The following is a 14,478-nucleotide window of genomic DNA, read 5'->3' as shown; positions in this document are numbered from 1 at the left end:
CAAATGGGATCCATGAAGTGCCACCATCATCATTTTCCCTTTATCCCCAGCACCTACAGAGGCAGCAGAGGTGGGCAATCGTCACTTTGTGATGTCACCAGAGTCTCATCGCTCAGTTCCTCCCAAAACACAGCAGGGATGATTCTCCTGCAAGCCTCCCAGAGCACTGATTTCCCTGCTATTAAGACAGCAGCCCTGCTCTGGAGAGATCACCCTGGCTGGAGACAAACTGCCTGTCAGCAAACAGCCCTAAATACAGGCTATCACACTCGACAGATGATGGCATGCTTTTCGTTTTTTCTGTCTTGGATGCAGGTCACACCACTAATGTCATCTCCAAACACCGAAATCCTACATGTGAAAAGGTAAAGCTTAATTGCCTTGAACAGCAACTCTTGTATTGACTCCAACATAAGGCCCATAAATATTAATACAGCTATATTTAGCCCCTTTCAATTATACACACAAAATTGAACATCTTTCTGGGAACAAATCAGTCCGGATAGGGTTTGGAATTTTTTTCCTTTCCCCTTTTTAATACTTTCTGCATCAAAATAATAATAATTCCAATAGAGCCAAAGCTTTAAGAAACCTAAATCAACAAAACAAGTGGATGGAGGCAAAGTCTTAAAGGCATTTTCTGCTGGCTCCACCAACTCACTGGGCAGGTGTTCAGAGGCTCTTGAACACTCCTAACCTCAGCCCTGCCCCACCTGGTTCCCATTTATTTGTTAGACTCAGTCCCTTTGCTGGAGGGCAGCAAATGGGCCCCACTTAAGTTGTGTCCCCAGAGGGACACACAGAGGAACTGCTCGGAGAGAGATGCTTCAGGGGGGTCCCATCCAAGCATGGCCATGCCCACACAAAGCCTTCTGCAGTTAAAGACCTTCTCCTTTGTATAAAAATCACATCCACTTTACTGATTTGCAAATTAATTATACATCGCTTCCCTTGCCAAAGTGGACTTAATGGTATTAACATTACATGACAAAGAGAAGCTATCAGAAAGCTGCTCTCATAATGATGGCTAGATTGATCAGGGGAGAAGAAAGGAGATTTCATGCTTTTGTTCTTTAACCCTTGCTCATGAAAGCAGACAAGGCCCTTTTCTAGGAAAAGGCATTTTCAAATTCTCACGCGAGACCAGGTGCATCTCTCCAAAGGGAACAGTTCTAATCTTTCATGCACAAAAGCCTGGAATTCAATTCCCACCTGTGCACAGACCCTTCACAGAAAACACGACTTGAGGGGGGAAAAAAAGCCCAGCAGAATTTGCACCTTCATTTTTTGCAGGACAGTGGCCACAGCTGGCTAAAGTGACATTCACGTGATGAGATAAGTACTCAGGTGAGTAAGTAGGAATGCAGACAGCAAAAAGCCCCTGATCTGGCCTGCATGGACACAAAACTTCCTCAACAAGAGCTCTGAAGGATGCACTAAGCCCTGTGCAGAGCCTCTGGCACCATACCCAGCCAACGCCTGTGCTTTGGGGGGGTTTCTTATGGTCCTCAGACCCTTTCCCTCAACAAAGTTTCTCATATCAGAACCAATCCTTCCAAACCAGAGCTGTCTGAAATGGCTTTTGCTATGTTGAAACAGCTTCTGGACTTTTCAGACACAATTTATTTCTCTCCAGTCACAAGTCGTTCATCCAGACTCAGCCTGAACTTTGTCATCAATAGGATTTTCTAGCAGGTTGGGAGAGGGAGGGGGGGAAAAAAAAAATCATATGCTTCTTCCATGCTTGTTGTTATCAAAACTTTTGTTTGAATTATATCCTTCCAGCAGGTAAAGAGAACAGGGTGTCCTTTTCTCACGATGCAAACTGCAGATTAAAATCCCTCTCTAGGCTATACTCTGCGCCTATAATTGTCAGTACTCCATGAGCACTCTTTTTTTTTTTTTCTACAAACATTAGCTGCACATCCTTCAGAGGCACATTTTTAAAGTTAAGTTACAGGTTCATAGACAAAGAAATATTACAGGAAATTCCTGCCCCACCATGTGAGAGTTTTGCCACTTACTGCAACAGGGTATTTCCCTCTGACTTTTAATAGTATTTGCTTAAGGGACCCTGCACAGTTTCACAGCACTCCCCAAAGCCCCATGCATCTTTCACCCTCACAAACACCCCAGTATTTTTATTTAATCAAACAATAACCTTTAAATAAATGGAACAGCATTAAGAAGCTAACAGGTCTGAATCAGCAGCATTAATCCCCCCGCCACAGGGGGCTCACATAGATGGGATTTGATTGCTTCTTCCAGATGGATTCACCACCAACACAATCAATGACTTTGCCTCATCACACATAAACAGTGCCTCTGTATTACTACGTGAACTGCTGCAAGCATTTTATCCTCTAGCTCAACAAATGAAATAGCTGCTGTTTCCTCACCATTTGACCAGTTGTTTCACCACCAGCTTCCCAGAACAAACCAATTAAAGTTGTTTTTAAACTCTAACATCCAATAAAAAAAAATCTTATTTCTCAATCCATATCCAAGCCACATTATAAATCCTTTACATGGGACTGAACGAATGGAAATTCTAATAAAGGAGAAGCTGCCATAGTCCAACAGATCAATAAAGACATCCTCACAAGCAGTTTATAGCCATCTATAACATCATCTACTAATGTTCTTAAACCCATCTAACACATGTTCAACATGCTGAAACATCAGCTATCGCCTTCCAGAGTCATTACAAACAAACACCATCATTCCGTCTCTGACACATCCACAGCTCCCCCTCGGGCAGGGATCAGCTGCCCGACGTTCACACTGCATCACTGCAGGTGTCTGATCCAGCACTGGAGCTCTGAAATGTTACTCCAGTACATATTACTGGGGCAAAAATCCCCTCCAGATGGCTTCCCTTTCTTTTCCTTTCCAAGAAAAATTTCTCGCCCTTTGGGGAAAATCTTCTTGCGTGGGTGCATGGCAGGGTCAGCGGCTCCTCGCTGGAAACACACACAGCAAGGAAAGGCACCAGCTGAAAAACAGCATCCACAGGAGCAGGAGAAACACCTTCCCCTCCTCACAGATCACAACCCCACAGCCTGAGGGCTTGGTTGGGCGCTCTGGAGAGCCCAGGAGCGTGCACAGCAAGGACAGCTGGTGATGGACTTTGGCCACACAACTGCCCCTTCAGAGGGTGGCAGGGCATGGACCCGGCGTGGTGACCCACTCACAGCTCTGCAGTGGCACTGGCAGCTGCCAGATGCCCCCAAAGCACTCAGTGCTGACCCAAAGCCAGGTGCTCTTTCACACCAAAAGCAATCAATCTCTTTTCACAGTGGGTTCCTGACCCCTCCCGAGTGTTTGTGATATCCCTGAAGCTTTCATACAGGCTTGTTGCCCTCAGCACATTCATAACTTATTTAAGAAAAGACTTCCACCCTTAGGCACAGCTGTCAGGGCCGTGCTCCTCGCCTGCCTCCTGATGTGTGCAAGCCTTTTCACACAGAGCCTGCTCTCGCCGTGCACCGGGGGTTTAAACAGCAACACCACCGGGAATTCTGCACCAGAGAGGAGAATCCATGGCAAAGCTGCCTTCGGAGAGCTGCCCCCGAGGAGGAGACAACCTTTCTTTAATTTGTTCACAGATCTTGACTTCACAAGTTTGACAAGACAGAGCAGGCTCCCCGTTGCCCAGAAAGGTAAACAGAAGGAAACGCTGCTCAGGCAATGCCTCAGCTTCAAATTAAAACTCATCAAGGAAGCTCAGACAAAGACAAAAATCTGAGATAAGACCTGGATTTGGGTTTTTTTTTTCCTAAGAAAGGATCAAATTCCTCCCTGGAGTAATCAATACAAAGCATGAAGTCAGATCAGAGGGAAGAGATGAGAAGTTGGGAGAAGTGGAACATTAAGACAGAAAAACAGACTAAACACAGACCTGAAAGCGTAGAAACTGTAATAAACCACAGAGGACCACTCTGTTTGTCATCTCGTGTTTCTCTCACACAAACAGTAGATCTAGATAATGTTTTTGAGGCAGCTTCATCACACACAGGTGAAAAACCTACCCACGAGTGAAAAGGACAATTTCAACGTTTCATCCGGATTTTAGGAAATAAAAGTTCCGTAAACTTCAATCTGGACAATTTAACAATTTCTACCTCTGTTATAGGTTACTTTCACTGCAAACAAGATTTCTTCCTGGATGCTGCCAGGCAGATAAGGTCTCGCTGTTTCATCTTGGAGAGTACTGTACTTTCAGGAGAAGGAAGTTCTGTAATTTAATTATTCTGACTATTTCAGCCCCTCTGCCTTAACGCTCCCACAGTGACAGACCAGCCCTTACCTGCAGGAGCTCAGGCCAAAATGACAGATGCACTGAGGTGTAACACACCAAGCATCTCCTGGGAATGTCTCAGCCTAAAGGGAGCTGCTCTGAACCCAGATTCAAAACCTCTTGGCCATCAGCACATGAATTAGTGAAATACAGGTGGCCAGACAGGGATACAGATGTTCCTCAGGAGCCATCCTGCCAGACTACACCACCATTAAAAGAGCAGAAAGAAACACAGCACTGCAGAAAGAGGAAACGAGAGAAACCCCAACTGAGGTGCACTTCACCAACAAAATAATAATGGAAATACAACAGCAGGATAAATATTAACAGGTGGCTGTAGATCAAAACCATTGGCAAGACAGAGCTCACACTGTAAGGATAGATAAAAGGCACCACTGGCCCAGGTGGGCAGCCCTGATCTGAGTCCTGTTGTGAGCAGCAGGCCCTGACTGCACCAAGTTCTGCTTGAGCCCAACATGGGCTGGGAAGTGCTGTCACCAAGCCACAAAAAACATCTCAGTGGGGAAGAGGAGGAGGAGCCTGGGTTGCTTTCACTCTCTGGATATGCCCACTTGGGAGGGTACAAGCTGGGGCTCCCCTCTGCCTGGGTGGGACCAAGCCCAGGGACAAGGAATGGGTGCCACGCCCTGTGCCCAAGCAAGAAGGATCCCAAAGGGTGAAGTGCCTTGCTCTGCCTGGGGAATGGCACTGCTTTAATGCAGATGCCTGTGTTTGCTGGTCCTGCTGAACCCCATGGACACTTCAGGAAGCTCCTCAGTGTCCAGAAACCCCTGGTGCAGAGCTGGCCTGGCAGGATGCTCAGCAGCCACCACCCCCTCAGCAGGGCTGAGCTGTTCAGGGACTCCAGAGATGCTGTAGAAGCTTCAAGGAAATACCACGAGTTACTTTGTCAGTTATGCTGCATCCAGGAGGGATAACACTGACTGATCCCAGCCTAGCTGCTTAGCACGGCACAGATTGCTTTTTAATTGCAACTGGAGAAACTGGCTTATCTGGGATGTTTACAACTCATCTTTTAGAAAACTGACCAGCTTACTCTCTTCTCCTCTTCCTTGGGGCAAAAATCTTTCCCTCCTGGCATGCCCTGGAAAAGGCCAGCAGTTTTCTGGAATGCTTCCCAGCCACTCAATACAAAGACTTCATCCAGCACTGCTCCAGATGCCCTCTGGGTTCCTCAGCCTTACCTCAGGTGTACCTCAGGCACACCCCTGGCCCCGTGGAGCAGGCAGTCTCTGGCTGAGCTGGAAGAAACCCCTGCCCTGCTTTGCAAACAGCTGTGGAAAGGTCCCACACGCCTCCTCCTTGAGCAGCAGGGTGTTCCCTGATAGCCCTGCATTGCCAAAGCATATTTAAAGCATTCTCGAGGCTGTAAGGAAGAAAAAGCCTGGAAATGTCCTCTCCTGCCCCTGCCCAGGCATTCCCAGGATGGCTCTGCTTCATTTGCAGCACACTGGGCCCAAATGTCATCAGTTAGGAAAGCAGGCAGAGGGGGTACAGCTGTCCAGGGAGCACCAGTGACCCTCAAAGCCCCAGCCACTGCATTGACCCTTGTGGTCACTGTGCTGGACAGCACACTGGCCCTGGAAGGACTGCAGGGACACACAGGGGAGTTTCGTGCATCCATCACTTTGAAGCATCACTCATGGTCCCATAATTTGCATCCCACTCCTTGAGCATCTCTTCTTTTTGGGCACAGGACATCTCTCCCTTGGTCAGACAGTTCCACCTCCTTCTCCTGGCCACATCTCTCTCCTGCTCTTGCAAGCTCCAGGTAAGCTCCAGATGCATAAATGAGGCTCTGCAGGGAGCCCCAACAAGGAGAACCTGAGAGCTACAAACAGACACTTCCCACTGCAGCCCCTCCAGGCTGGGCAGAGGATCTGCACGACTTCACAGCTCCACACCAGGAGCAGAGGCCCGTGCTGTCCACAGAAGCTCTCCTGGGACATGTTCTGGTCCTGCAAAGCTGGCCAGGACAACAGATGTCTCCATTCCCTCGGGGTCCATTGTTGCTCCTCTTCTGACTTAATAACCAATCTGTCCCGTGTTCTCCCAGGGGAAGCACAGGTTATCTGCTGACAGTGCCCTCCTCTCCTCCCCCACCGAGTCCTAGAAGATGATCTGTTTATGCAGCTACCCCTTCCCCAAGCCCAAACTGTCTTTCAGTGGTCATGGGGCCAAAGGAATGACTCGGGGCTGTTCCTAAGAGGAATCCAGCCCTAGCTCAGCTGGCACAGACAGGGAGAAACCTCCTGCCAGACACTGGGACACAAATGGTCATGTCCCCAGTGCAGAAGGAGGGGTCTGACAGCCACCTTCCCTCTGCCTTTCTTCTTCTAAGTCCGCCTGGACTGTGCTCACAAACCTCCCCTTGCCTCAGGACAGCACAGACCCCTGGCTGCACAGGATGTGTCCAGTCTGGGGGCCCAGGGCCACCCTCACCTGGAGCCTGGCTCTGCAGCACCAGGCACTCCTGAGCAGCCTCAGCACGGGCTTACTTCAGCTCATGTCTGCAGCATCCTGGTAGGAAGAGGAGCTCTGGCATGGGAGCTATTAGAGTGGGTGGCAGCAGATGGTGAAAACAGAGGGGATAAGAAAATAAATACAAAGAGGCTATCTTGAGGGGAGAAGTCACCACATTAACACTCTGCTGCTTACACAGTGTCTTCTCCCAAAGTCTAAACAAACACTGCTCGGTTCCCGGCACACAGAAAGCTGAGGGAGGGGGACAGCACTGAGCACACACAGCACTGCAGAGCCCTCAGAGGTGCTGCAGCCCCAAACCCTGCTCAGCCCTCCATACCCCAAGTGTTTGCAGGGGGATCCCATCCAGAACAGGGAAATCAACCAAGCAAAGAGCCTGCATGTCCTGCTTCCCACAGGTTATGCACAGTTTAGGGAACTCCATCCTTCCACCAGCCTGGGTGTGGGCACAAGATCATCACATCTGCCCTTTCCATGGACTGTAGGGTACTAATGGATGCTCTTGCCTGACATCTTCAGAAAAGCAAGTGGAATTCATTCCCGAGGGAAATGGGGAGACTGCAGGGACTGCCCAGTGCTGTCTCACAGGAAAACCAATGTTCCTTGTCCATCACACATTCCCACAGCAGCACAGTTGCTCACCTGGAGCAAAGCAATCACTTTCCCAGCCCTCACACAGCCTTGGACAGCAGGAGCCCATCTCTTGCTGACTGCCACCCCAGGCTCTTCCATCAACCCCAAACTCTGGAGTCTGCAGGACCATTTCAGCTTCTCTGGCCACCAGTAGCAGTGGGAAAGGTCTTTGCTTCTAATGCTCCTCCTGAGAGACCTCCAAGGGCTGGAAAAAACAGCTAAAAGTGGGGAGAGCCTGGCTCACCAGGCTGCTCCATGCACACAGGAACACACTGAGGACAACTCACTCAAATCAAGAGCCCCCAAAACCTGCAGCCCTCATCAACACCTCCCATCTGGGTCTGCCAGAGTGCCTCAGCAGGGGAACACTGAGGTGAAGGCAGTCTTTAAACACGCAGCGGCTGGCTCAGGCAAAGGCAATTTATTATGTTAAACACATTATTAAAGGATCTAAAGCAACAGAGCAAAGATGTTCCAAGAAAGGTTTGAACTCCCCCAGCAAGGGGCTCCTGGGAGTCCTCTTGTTAATACTTTGCACGGGCTTGTCTGCAGCTGAGCCTGCAGTGAACACAAATGCCCCCTCAGTCCCCTCGCAGAACCTGTTTCAGTTCAATCAATACAGCCTTCGGGGAGACTTGAGGAAGCAAAGCTATTAGTGGGACCACAGTTAATTCCAGGGGAAAGAAACAAGCAACAAAAGCAATAAAACTGATTGATTGCTTATGCAGCCACGGTAACCCTTTCCTGTCTGCGTCCCGCAGCACAGCAGAGAGGAGGATGCTCACGGGAAAAGCCCTTCTTCCCCAGGTTTGGCGTGGTCTCAAAGGGCAGCTGCAGGGCATTGGGCTGTGGCACAGAGGTGGACAGGGGGCTGGGAAGAGGCAAAGGCTGCTCTGGGGAAGGAAAGTGCCATTCCAGGCGATCCCATCAGCAAGCAAGAGCTCAGGAAAGCAGCAGGACCTTCAGAAAATGGGACAGCATGTGGTGACTCCAGCTTTGGGTGAAGTCACGGTCCAGCAGCACACCTTTGCTGGCCAGGAGAGCTCAGAGCAGTGCAGGGACATCCCCCCGGCAGCCCCAGGGACACACAGCTGTCAGCACCTGAGAGGGGCCCCCTCTGCCACAGCAACAACACACCAGGAAACCAGCCAGGCCCACGTCTCCCTACCCTCACAGCTGCCTTCCCCACACATCTCCCCATTCCTTCTGCCCCCTCACATCATGCTGACTGGAGCTGTAGGCATTAGGTGGGAAGGTGACTGCCATGGCTTTGCTTTCTGAAGCACCTCAGACAAGTGCAGGAGCTTGCAGAGAGCCTCTGCAGCAGCAGCAATGGTGGCAGCAGGGCCTGGGTGAGTGCCCGGTGCCCAGAGCAGCACAGGGGGAGAGCTTGCCAGGTGACAGCGGCATAGGAAATAACTGAGAATATGTGGAGATAGAGGCTCTGTAGCAAAGCAAACTGACTAAAAGGCAATGCCCACACGAGCTGAAGGTTCTGCAAGCTGGTGGTACAGAACCACAGGATCGTTCAGGTTGGAAAAGGTCATCAAGTCCAACTGTCCACCCAGCACCACCAGCATGTTCAGCACATGTTCAGTGTCCCCAAGTGCCACACCAACACTTCCAGGGATGGTGACTCTTCCATTTCCCCAGAGAGCCTATTCCAGTGCTTTACAACCCCTTCTGTGAAGTTTTTTTTCTTAACATCTGATCTAAACCTGCCCTGCTGCAACTTGAGGCCATTTCCTCTTGTCCTGTCATTTGTTACCTTGGAGAACAGACTGACCCACACCTGGCTACAACCTTCTATCAAGGAGCTGTAGAAGGTGAGAATGTCTCCCCCTTTTCTCCAGGCTGAGCTCCCCCAGCTGCTCCTCATCAGATTTGTGCTCCAGACCCTTCCCCAGCTCTGCTGCCTTTCTCTGGACATGCTCCAGCCCCTCAATGTCTTTCTTTTCTGAATGTATCAGCATTTCTGGAAGGGTAAAGCCTCTAAAACAGCAGGAATAAGTTCATCCACAGCTGCTCCATCTACAGACCTGTCCTTTCACTCTCACAGGCCACCACAGCACCCAGGGACTTGCACCTCTCAGCCCACGAGATATCAAACAGCGAAACAGCACAGGCTCAAAATGGGGAACCAGCCACAGGCTGAGCCTGGCACTGAGCCTGCCTCCCCTTCTGACAGCACCAGAGTTTTTAAAAAGTCATCTGTGCTGCCTCTCCTTGCTAAAGCCACACAGCTGTGGGAAGCACCCGACTGACCTCCGAGCCCAGGCCGCAGGCGGTTGTCGTATCCATCCAAGAGCCTGTCCAGGATGCGCGTGAAAATGGTGATGTTGTCTTTGCTGTCATCCACCACGTCCGAGACGTGCTTCTGAGAGAGCCTGGCGCACACAGAGCGGGGAAAAACCAGGGAAAAAAGGTTAGGAGGGAAATCTACGCTGTGCATGCTCTGAGCAGCTACAGGGAATGAAGGGATGCTGGTTCCTGCTCCAGCCTGGACTGCAGGATGGGGCTCAGCTTCTGATAAAGTGATGTGTTTGCAGGACTCAGCACAGGGCATTTCTGATCAACTCCCCACAGACCTCACCACTGAGGCCTCCCTGCTGCCCCATTCCCACCTTTCCTTGCTCAGAGCCAGCAGCACCACAGGGGGTGGTTTAGGAGCCCTAATTTAACAGGGAGCCTGTCCCAGTGTCCCTTGCCTGCCCCTAAGAAGGGGCATTTTCTGAGCAGAGGCTGTGGGAAGCTCAGTCATTCAAGTGCCACCATCTCCTTACAGGCAGCATGGAAAAAGTGACACCAGTGATTTGCCAGATTGAGCAAAGATCTCTGCCCCAGGGAAGAGGGGAGACAGAAAAGTAAGAATTCAGGCTTAAAGCCTGATCATTAAAACACTCAGTGAACCATCTCTGCAGTTTGCTGAACTTTCCCTGTTCATAAAAACAAATGAGTTTCCACATTCCCATCTCTGCTCAGCACAAGAAGCCTGGAAGCCCCCAAACAAGATGATCTTCTCAGAACACATTCTGCCCCAGGTGGAATAAAACAAGGAGTAAATTCCTCTAAAAAAAGCACATCTCACTGAACAAAACCTTCAATGCAGTTTTGCAAACACAAGGGGCTCAAGTAATACATTTGCATTTTGTGTCTTCCTTTCAATCAACAGAAAAGGAGATTGCGAGTCCTTCTGGAACCACCTGCCTCTAAAAGAGATTTCAGATGGCACAGAGTGCTGTGGCTTCAAGCACAGCTTTCCCCAGCAGAAATAGCTGTTAAGACCAAAACAAATGGAAAGGGAGAAGATTAAGTAACAGGAAACAAAAAAGAAAAATCTATAGAGATGAAGAGTTTTCAAGGAAGATGGAAGAGGAAGTAAGAGAGAGACAAGTGAGGCCCAAAAAAATGATTAAGAGGCACAGAGAGGCAGAAGGATGGCTGAGGGAGCCCAGCCAGGCAGGGGAAAAAAGGCTGCTGGAGCAGAGGGATGCTCAGCAGTGGCTCCAGGGGCCTCTCAGGAGCAGGGAAGCCCTGACTGGCAAACTGGAACTAAATGGAGAGGGGAATAACTGGGGAGCACTGGCCAGAGGAAGACCACGAATGCCACAAACCAGAGGTGGTGGAGGTGAAATTCATGGTTACAATTACCAAGGACAGCACCTATGATCATCTGAAGTGTCATCCTGGGGGAAGAGAAGCCCCTAAATTGTCACTTCCTAACACTTCTGCCCCTTTCCTTCCCACCTCAGCCTTATCTCCTTTGCTGTGTGCAGCCTCTGGTTTGAGCATGCACCAGGGGAAAAAAAGAAACCCAACAAAAAACTACAGGAAAAGGAATATTATTTAAGGAGTTCAAAGCTTAATCCTGCTGCATCTCATCTGGTCAGAATGGTTACCCCTGACACTACTGGTGCATCTGTAAATACACTGTGCAGGGTCAGTAAGGTGACAAGTACCAGAGCTGGCCTGGAGTTCTCTATCAAAATGTTCACCCAACAGAAAACCCAGATTCTGAGAGATAAAAATAGAGCAAAGAGTATTTCCTAGCAAAAGAGGAAAAATTGAGAGCAGGGTACAGGTACTTCTAGAGTCAGGTTGAATCAATACTATTTAGAATGCTGCAGTTAATTGAAATACTCCGTTTTGGGCAATTCTGACATTAATTTTCATTGGCTTCATTGACCAAACACTCTGGGAAATTGCATTTCAAGTGCCTGAGGTCCACTTCTCTGAGGGGTCACATCCCACCTCTCACAGGACCACTTGGCCTCTGCTTTTTAGCAAAGCAACACCTGGAGGAGTGGTCAAGCCAGGAAGTTGAGTCTCCAGGAACACAGGAGGGTAACACAGTGCTGGAATCCCAGTTTCCATAGGGTACGGAGGTGAGGCATGGTTGGGATAACACCTAACCCAGCCCTAACACAACCAGCCAGATCCAAACCACACCTGACATTACAAACTGCATCACAGCCCCCAAGATTTCCATCTGAATGCAAAATGCTGCTTTTGGCTTTTCATCGGGGCTGGAACTCCCTGCAGGTAAGCAGAGTTTTGAGAAATTTAACAAATGCCTGCAGTAATTAGTGGGGTTTCAATTGTACCAGCTTTCAATAGATGTCATGGCTAAAAGCAATCTGTCCCAGTGTCTGCTGATGAGTATATAACCATCTATAACTTATGAATAGCTAGCATGCTCATGAAAGCTCATTCATTAATGTTTTATAAGCTATCTTTAAAAATTACCCATCATATAAAGAGTGAGAGGACGGATTTTTGTGAAGGAACTCCTGGCGGAGGCTTGGCGGTGATGGGAAAAATGAGTTTACAAATTTCAAAGCTGTTTTACTTAGCCTGGCATTTGAGGGTTTGACTTCAATGTGAGCAGTGTGGGATTCACTCGGGAGGTGCTGGGGGAAGAGCAGCGTAGGCAGGACAAGGGAAGGTGCAGGCAGGGGAGAGCCAGCAGCACCTCTGCCTGGCACCTGCTTTGGGCTTAAAATTCCTTCCCCAGCAAAGCTCTGGGCTGCCTCACCTCACCTCAACATAAAGCTAAAGCTGCCCTTTAGCAAGGCACAAAGGAACTGCAAAGAGATGTGGGGGATCAGGGTTTTAAAATAATTAAAATCCTTTAGGCAGGAAGGACAGAGGTTTACAGCAAATTTAATTAGGATAGGCTTGAGGAAAAGTCATTACCTTGCCACCTGTGCATAGGCTCTCTGGGGAGCTGTGCCACAGTGGCACAGGGGTCCCTTTGCACACAATTTAGGAAGCAAATCCTCCTGGGGACCAATATTCTGAGCAATCCCTGCGTGGCAGGTGGCGAGGGAGCAGTGGCTCCAGTGAATACGTGATGGGGAGGAAAAGGCAGCAGTGAGGAGGGCAGAGCTGCAGGCACAGGGGATGGGGACAACCCCCACAGCCATGGTGGGGAGGGGACCTGGCCCCAGCAGCTGGAGGTGAGAGAGCAGAGCCCAGGGCTGGCTGTGCCTCTGCAGGAGGGCAGGGTCAGCGTTTACAGGGCAAGGCAGGCTCAGGATGCAGCTGCAAAGCCAGGCCCAAGCAGACAAAGCAAAACAGGCAGGACAGGGCGGCAGGGGCAGCACCAATGTCTTTTCATGCATGAGGGTCCTTGATCCCTACTGGACTTGTAACAGCAGACAGCATTTCAGTGTCCATACCTGGCACTCTAAAGGCTTTTCTAAATGTTTTATAGAAGTCATGTATTATTTGCATTTCTGTCCCTCTGAGCAGAGCTCCTCTCTCCCCACAGCTGGTGGCATCTCCATCTTCCTTCCTCGAAGGGCTCCCCGAGCTCACTCAGCACAGGCTCTGGTGGGATGCAGTCATGGACTAACAGGCTTTCATCTCCTCCAGACAGCTTCCAGAGGCTGGGAAGGTGAGGCTGGCAGCAGCACTCTCCTTGCCAGGACAGCCAGAGCCTGCACACCCAGGCACAGGAGAGCAGCGTGCCCAGCCAGGGCTGGCAGATAACCACGGTGCTGCAGCAGCTCAGGTGTGCTGCCCGTGGGTCATTACACCATTAGCAGCCAAACAGATGAAGCAGATTGATTTTCTGTTCTTTAAAATAGTATTAAAATATTAAATGGAGCGGAGGGAATCTCTCTTCCAAGTTAAAACTCAGGCAAGCAGAGTCCTTGCTCAGAATGAATCGTGCAGAGGCCAAAGCTGAAAATAGGTTTTGTTGCAAAAAATGCTGACAACTGTCCTCAGTGAGAGCACCTCAAATAATGCCAGTGTCAGCCACGTTAGGGACTGAACATTCCCTGGGTGAAAGGCAGGGGGACAGGGACAAGGGGAGGGTCAAACACAGCAGAGACCCTTGTTGGTGCTTTGCCCTGGGCTACTTCATGCAGGTACTGACCCCAGGATATTTAAGTTCAGCAAGAGGACTGCAGCCTTGGCCAACAGCTCAGCACTCACCACCTTACCCAGCATCAGCAGGAAGAGCCAGAACCAGGACTAGGACTCCTAGGCTGAGGAGGGAGAAGGGCCCCATTCCTGGGAGCTTCGGCGCCATGGTGTCAGCGTTCAGCCACTGCAAAACGAGCCTCCAAAACCTGCCAGGGAGGGAAATGAGAGAAAAGAGATTTTATTTACTAGGGAAAAGCAAACAGTTCAGTTTTTAATGTTGGGCAGCAGTCACTATTTCTGGGGTCCCATATTTGAAATCTCAGGGGACCCCCAGGAAACAAAGGCAGCAGCGTGCCCTGGAGCACTGCTGGCCCTGGGAAGCCGCATTGTGGGGTGAGAGCCGAGCAGGTAAATACACATAAAACCCTCACAGCAGACCCTGCAGCTCCCCAGGTGCTTCAGCAGCAAGTGCAAAGCTCCATTTCCAAAGTAACCACACTGGCTATTCTTCCACCCATCCCTTCCTCCAGCTGGCCCTGCAGTCCCAGTCACCACCTGCCCCTTGCAGCAGTCCCCAGCTCACCCGGTGCCTCTGCTACCTCGGTAACATCCACACAGCAGAACCACTTGTGAAGTCTCAAGACCCATTTTTTTTTCCCAACATC

The 14,478-nt window shown here is 49.9% G+C and overlaps 1 protein-coding gene across 1 annotated transcript in view; it reads right to left on the bottom strand.

Moving 5' to 3' along the window:
* GABRA3 (gamma-aminobutyric acid type A receptor subunit alpha3) overlaps nt 1–13,979 on the bottom strand; it is a gene marked incomplete at both ends in the record, with an annotated part of 55,252 nt that extends 41,273 nt beyond the window's left edge. The window contains 2 exons of the mRNA XM_082289223.1: nt 9,704–9,825; nt 13,891–13,979. Of these exons, the coding sequence (XP_082145349.1) occupies nt 9,704–9,825; nt 13,891–13,979 (211 nt within the window). The remainder of the gene's footprint in view (nt 1–9,703; nt 9,826–13,890) is intronic.
* Nucleotides 13,980–14,478: the final 499 nt, after the last annotated feature.

The sequence above is a fragment of the Coloeus monedula genome, assembly GCF_965178545.1.
Source record: "Coloeus monedula genome assembly, chromosome: 12".
In the NCBI taxonomy this organism is placed as follows: Eukaryota; Metazoa; Chordata; class Aves; order Passeriformes; family Corvidae; genus Coloeus; species Coloeus monedula.
The sequence above is the reverse complement of the archived record's forward strand: the minus strand, read 5'-3'. Positions and strand labels throughout refer to the sequence as shown.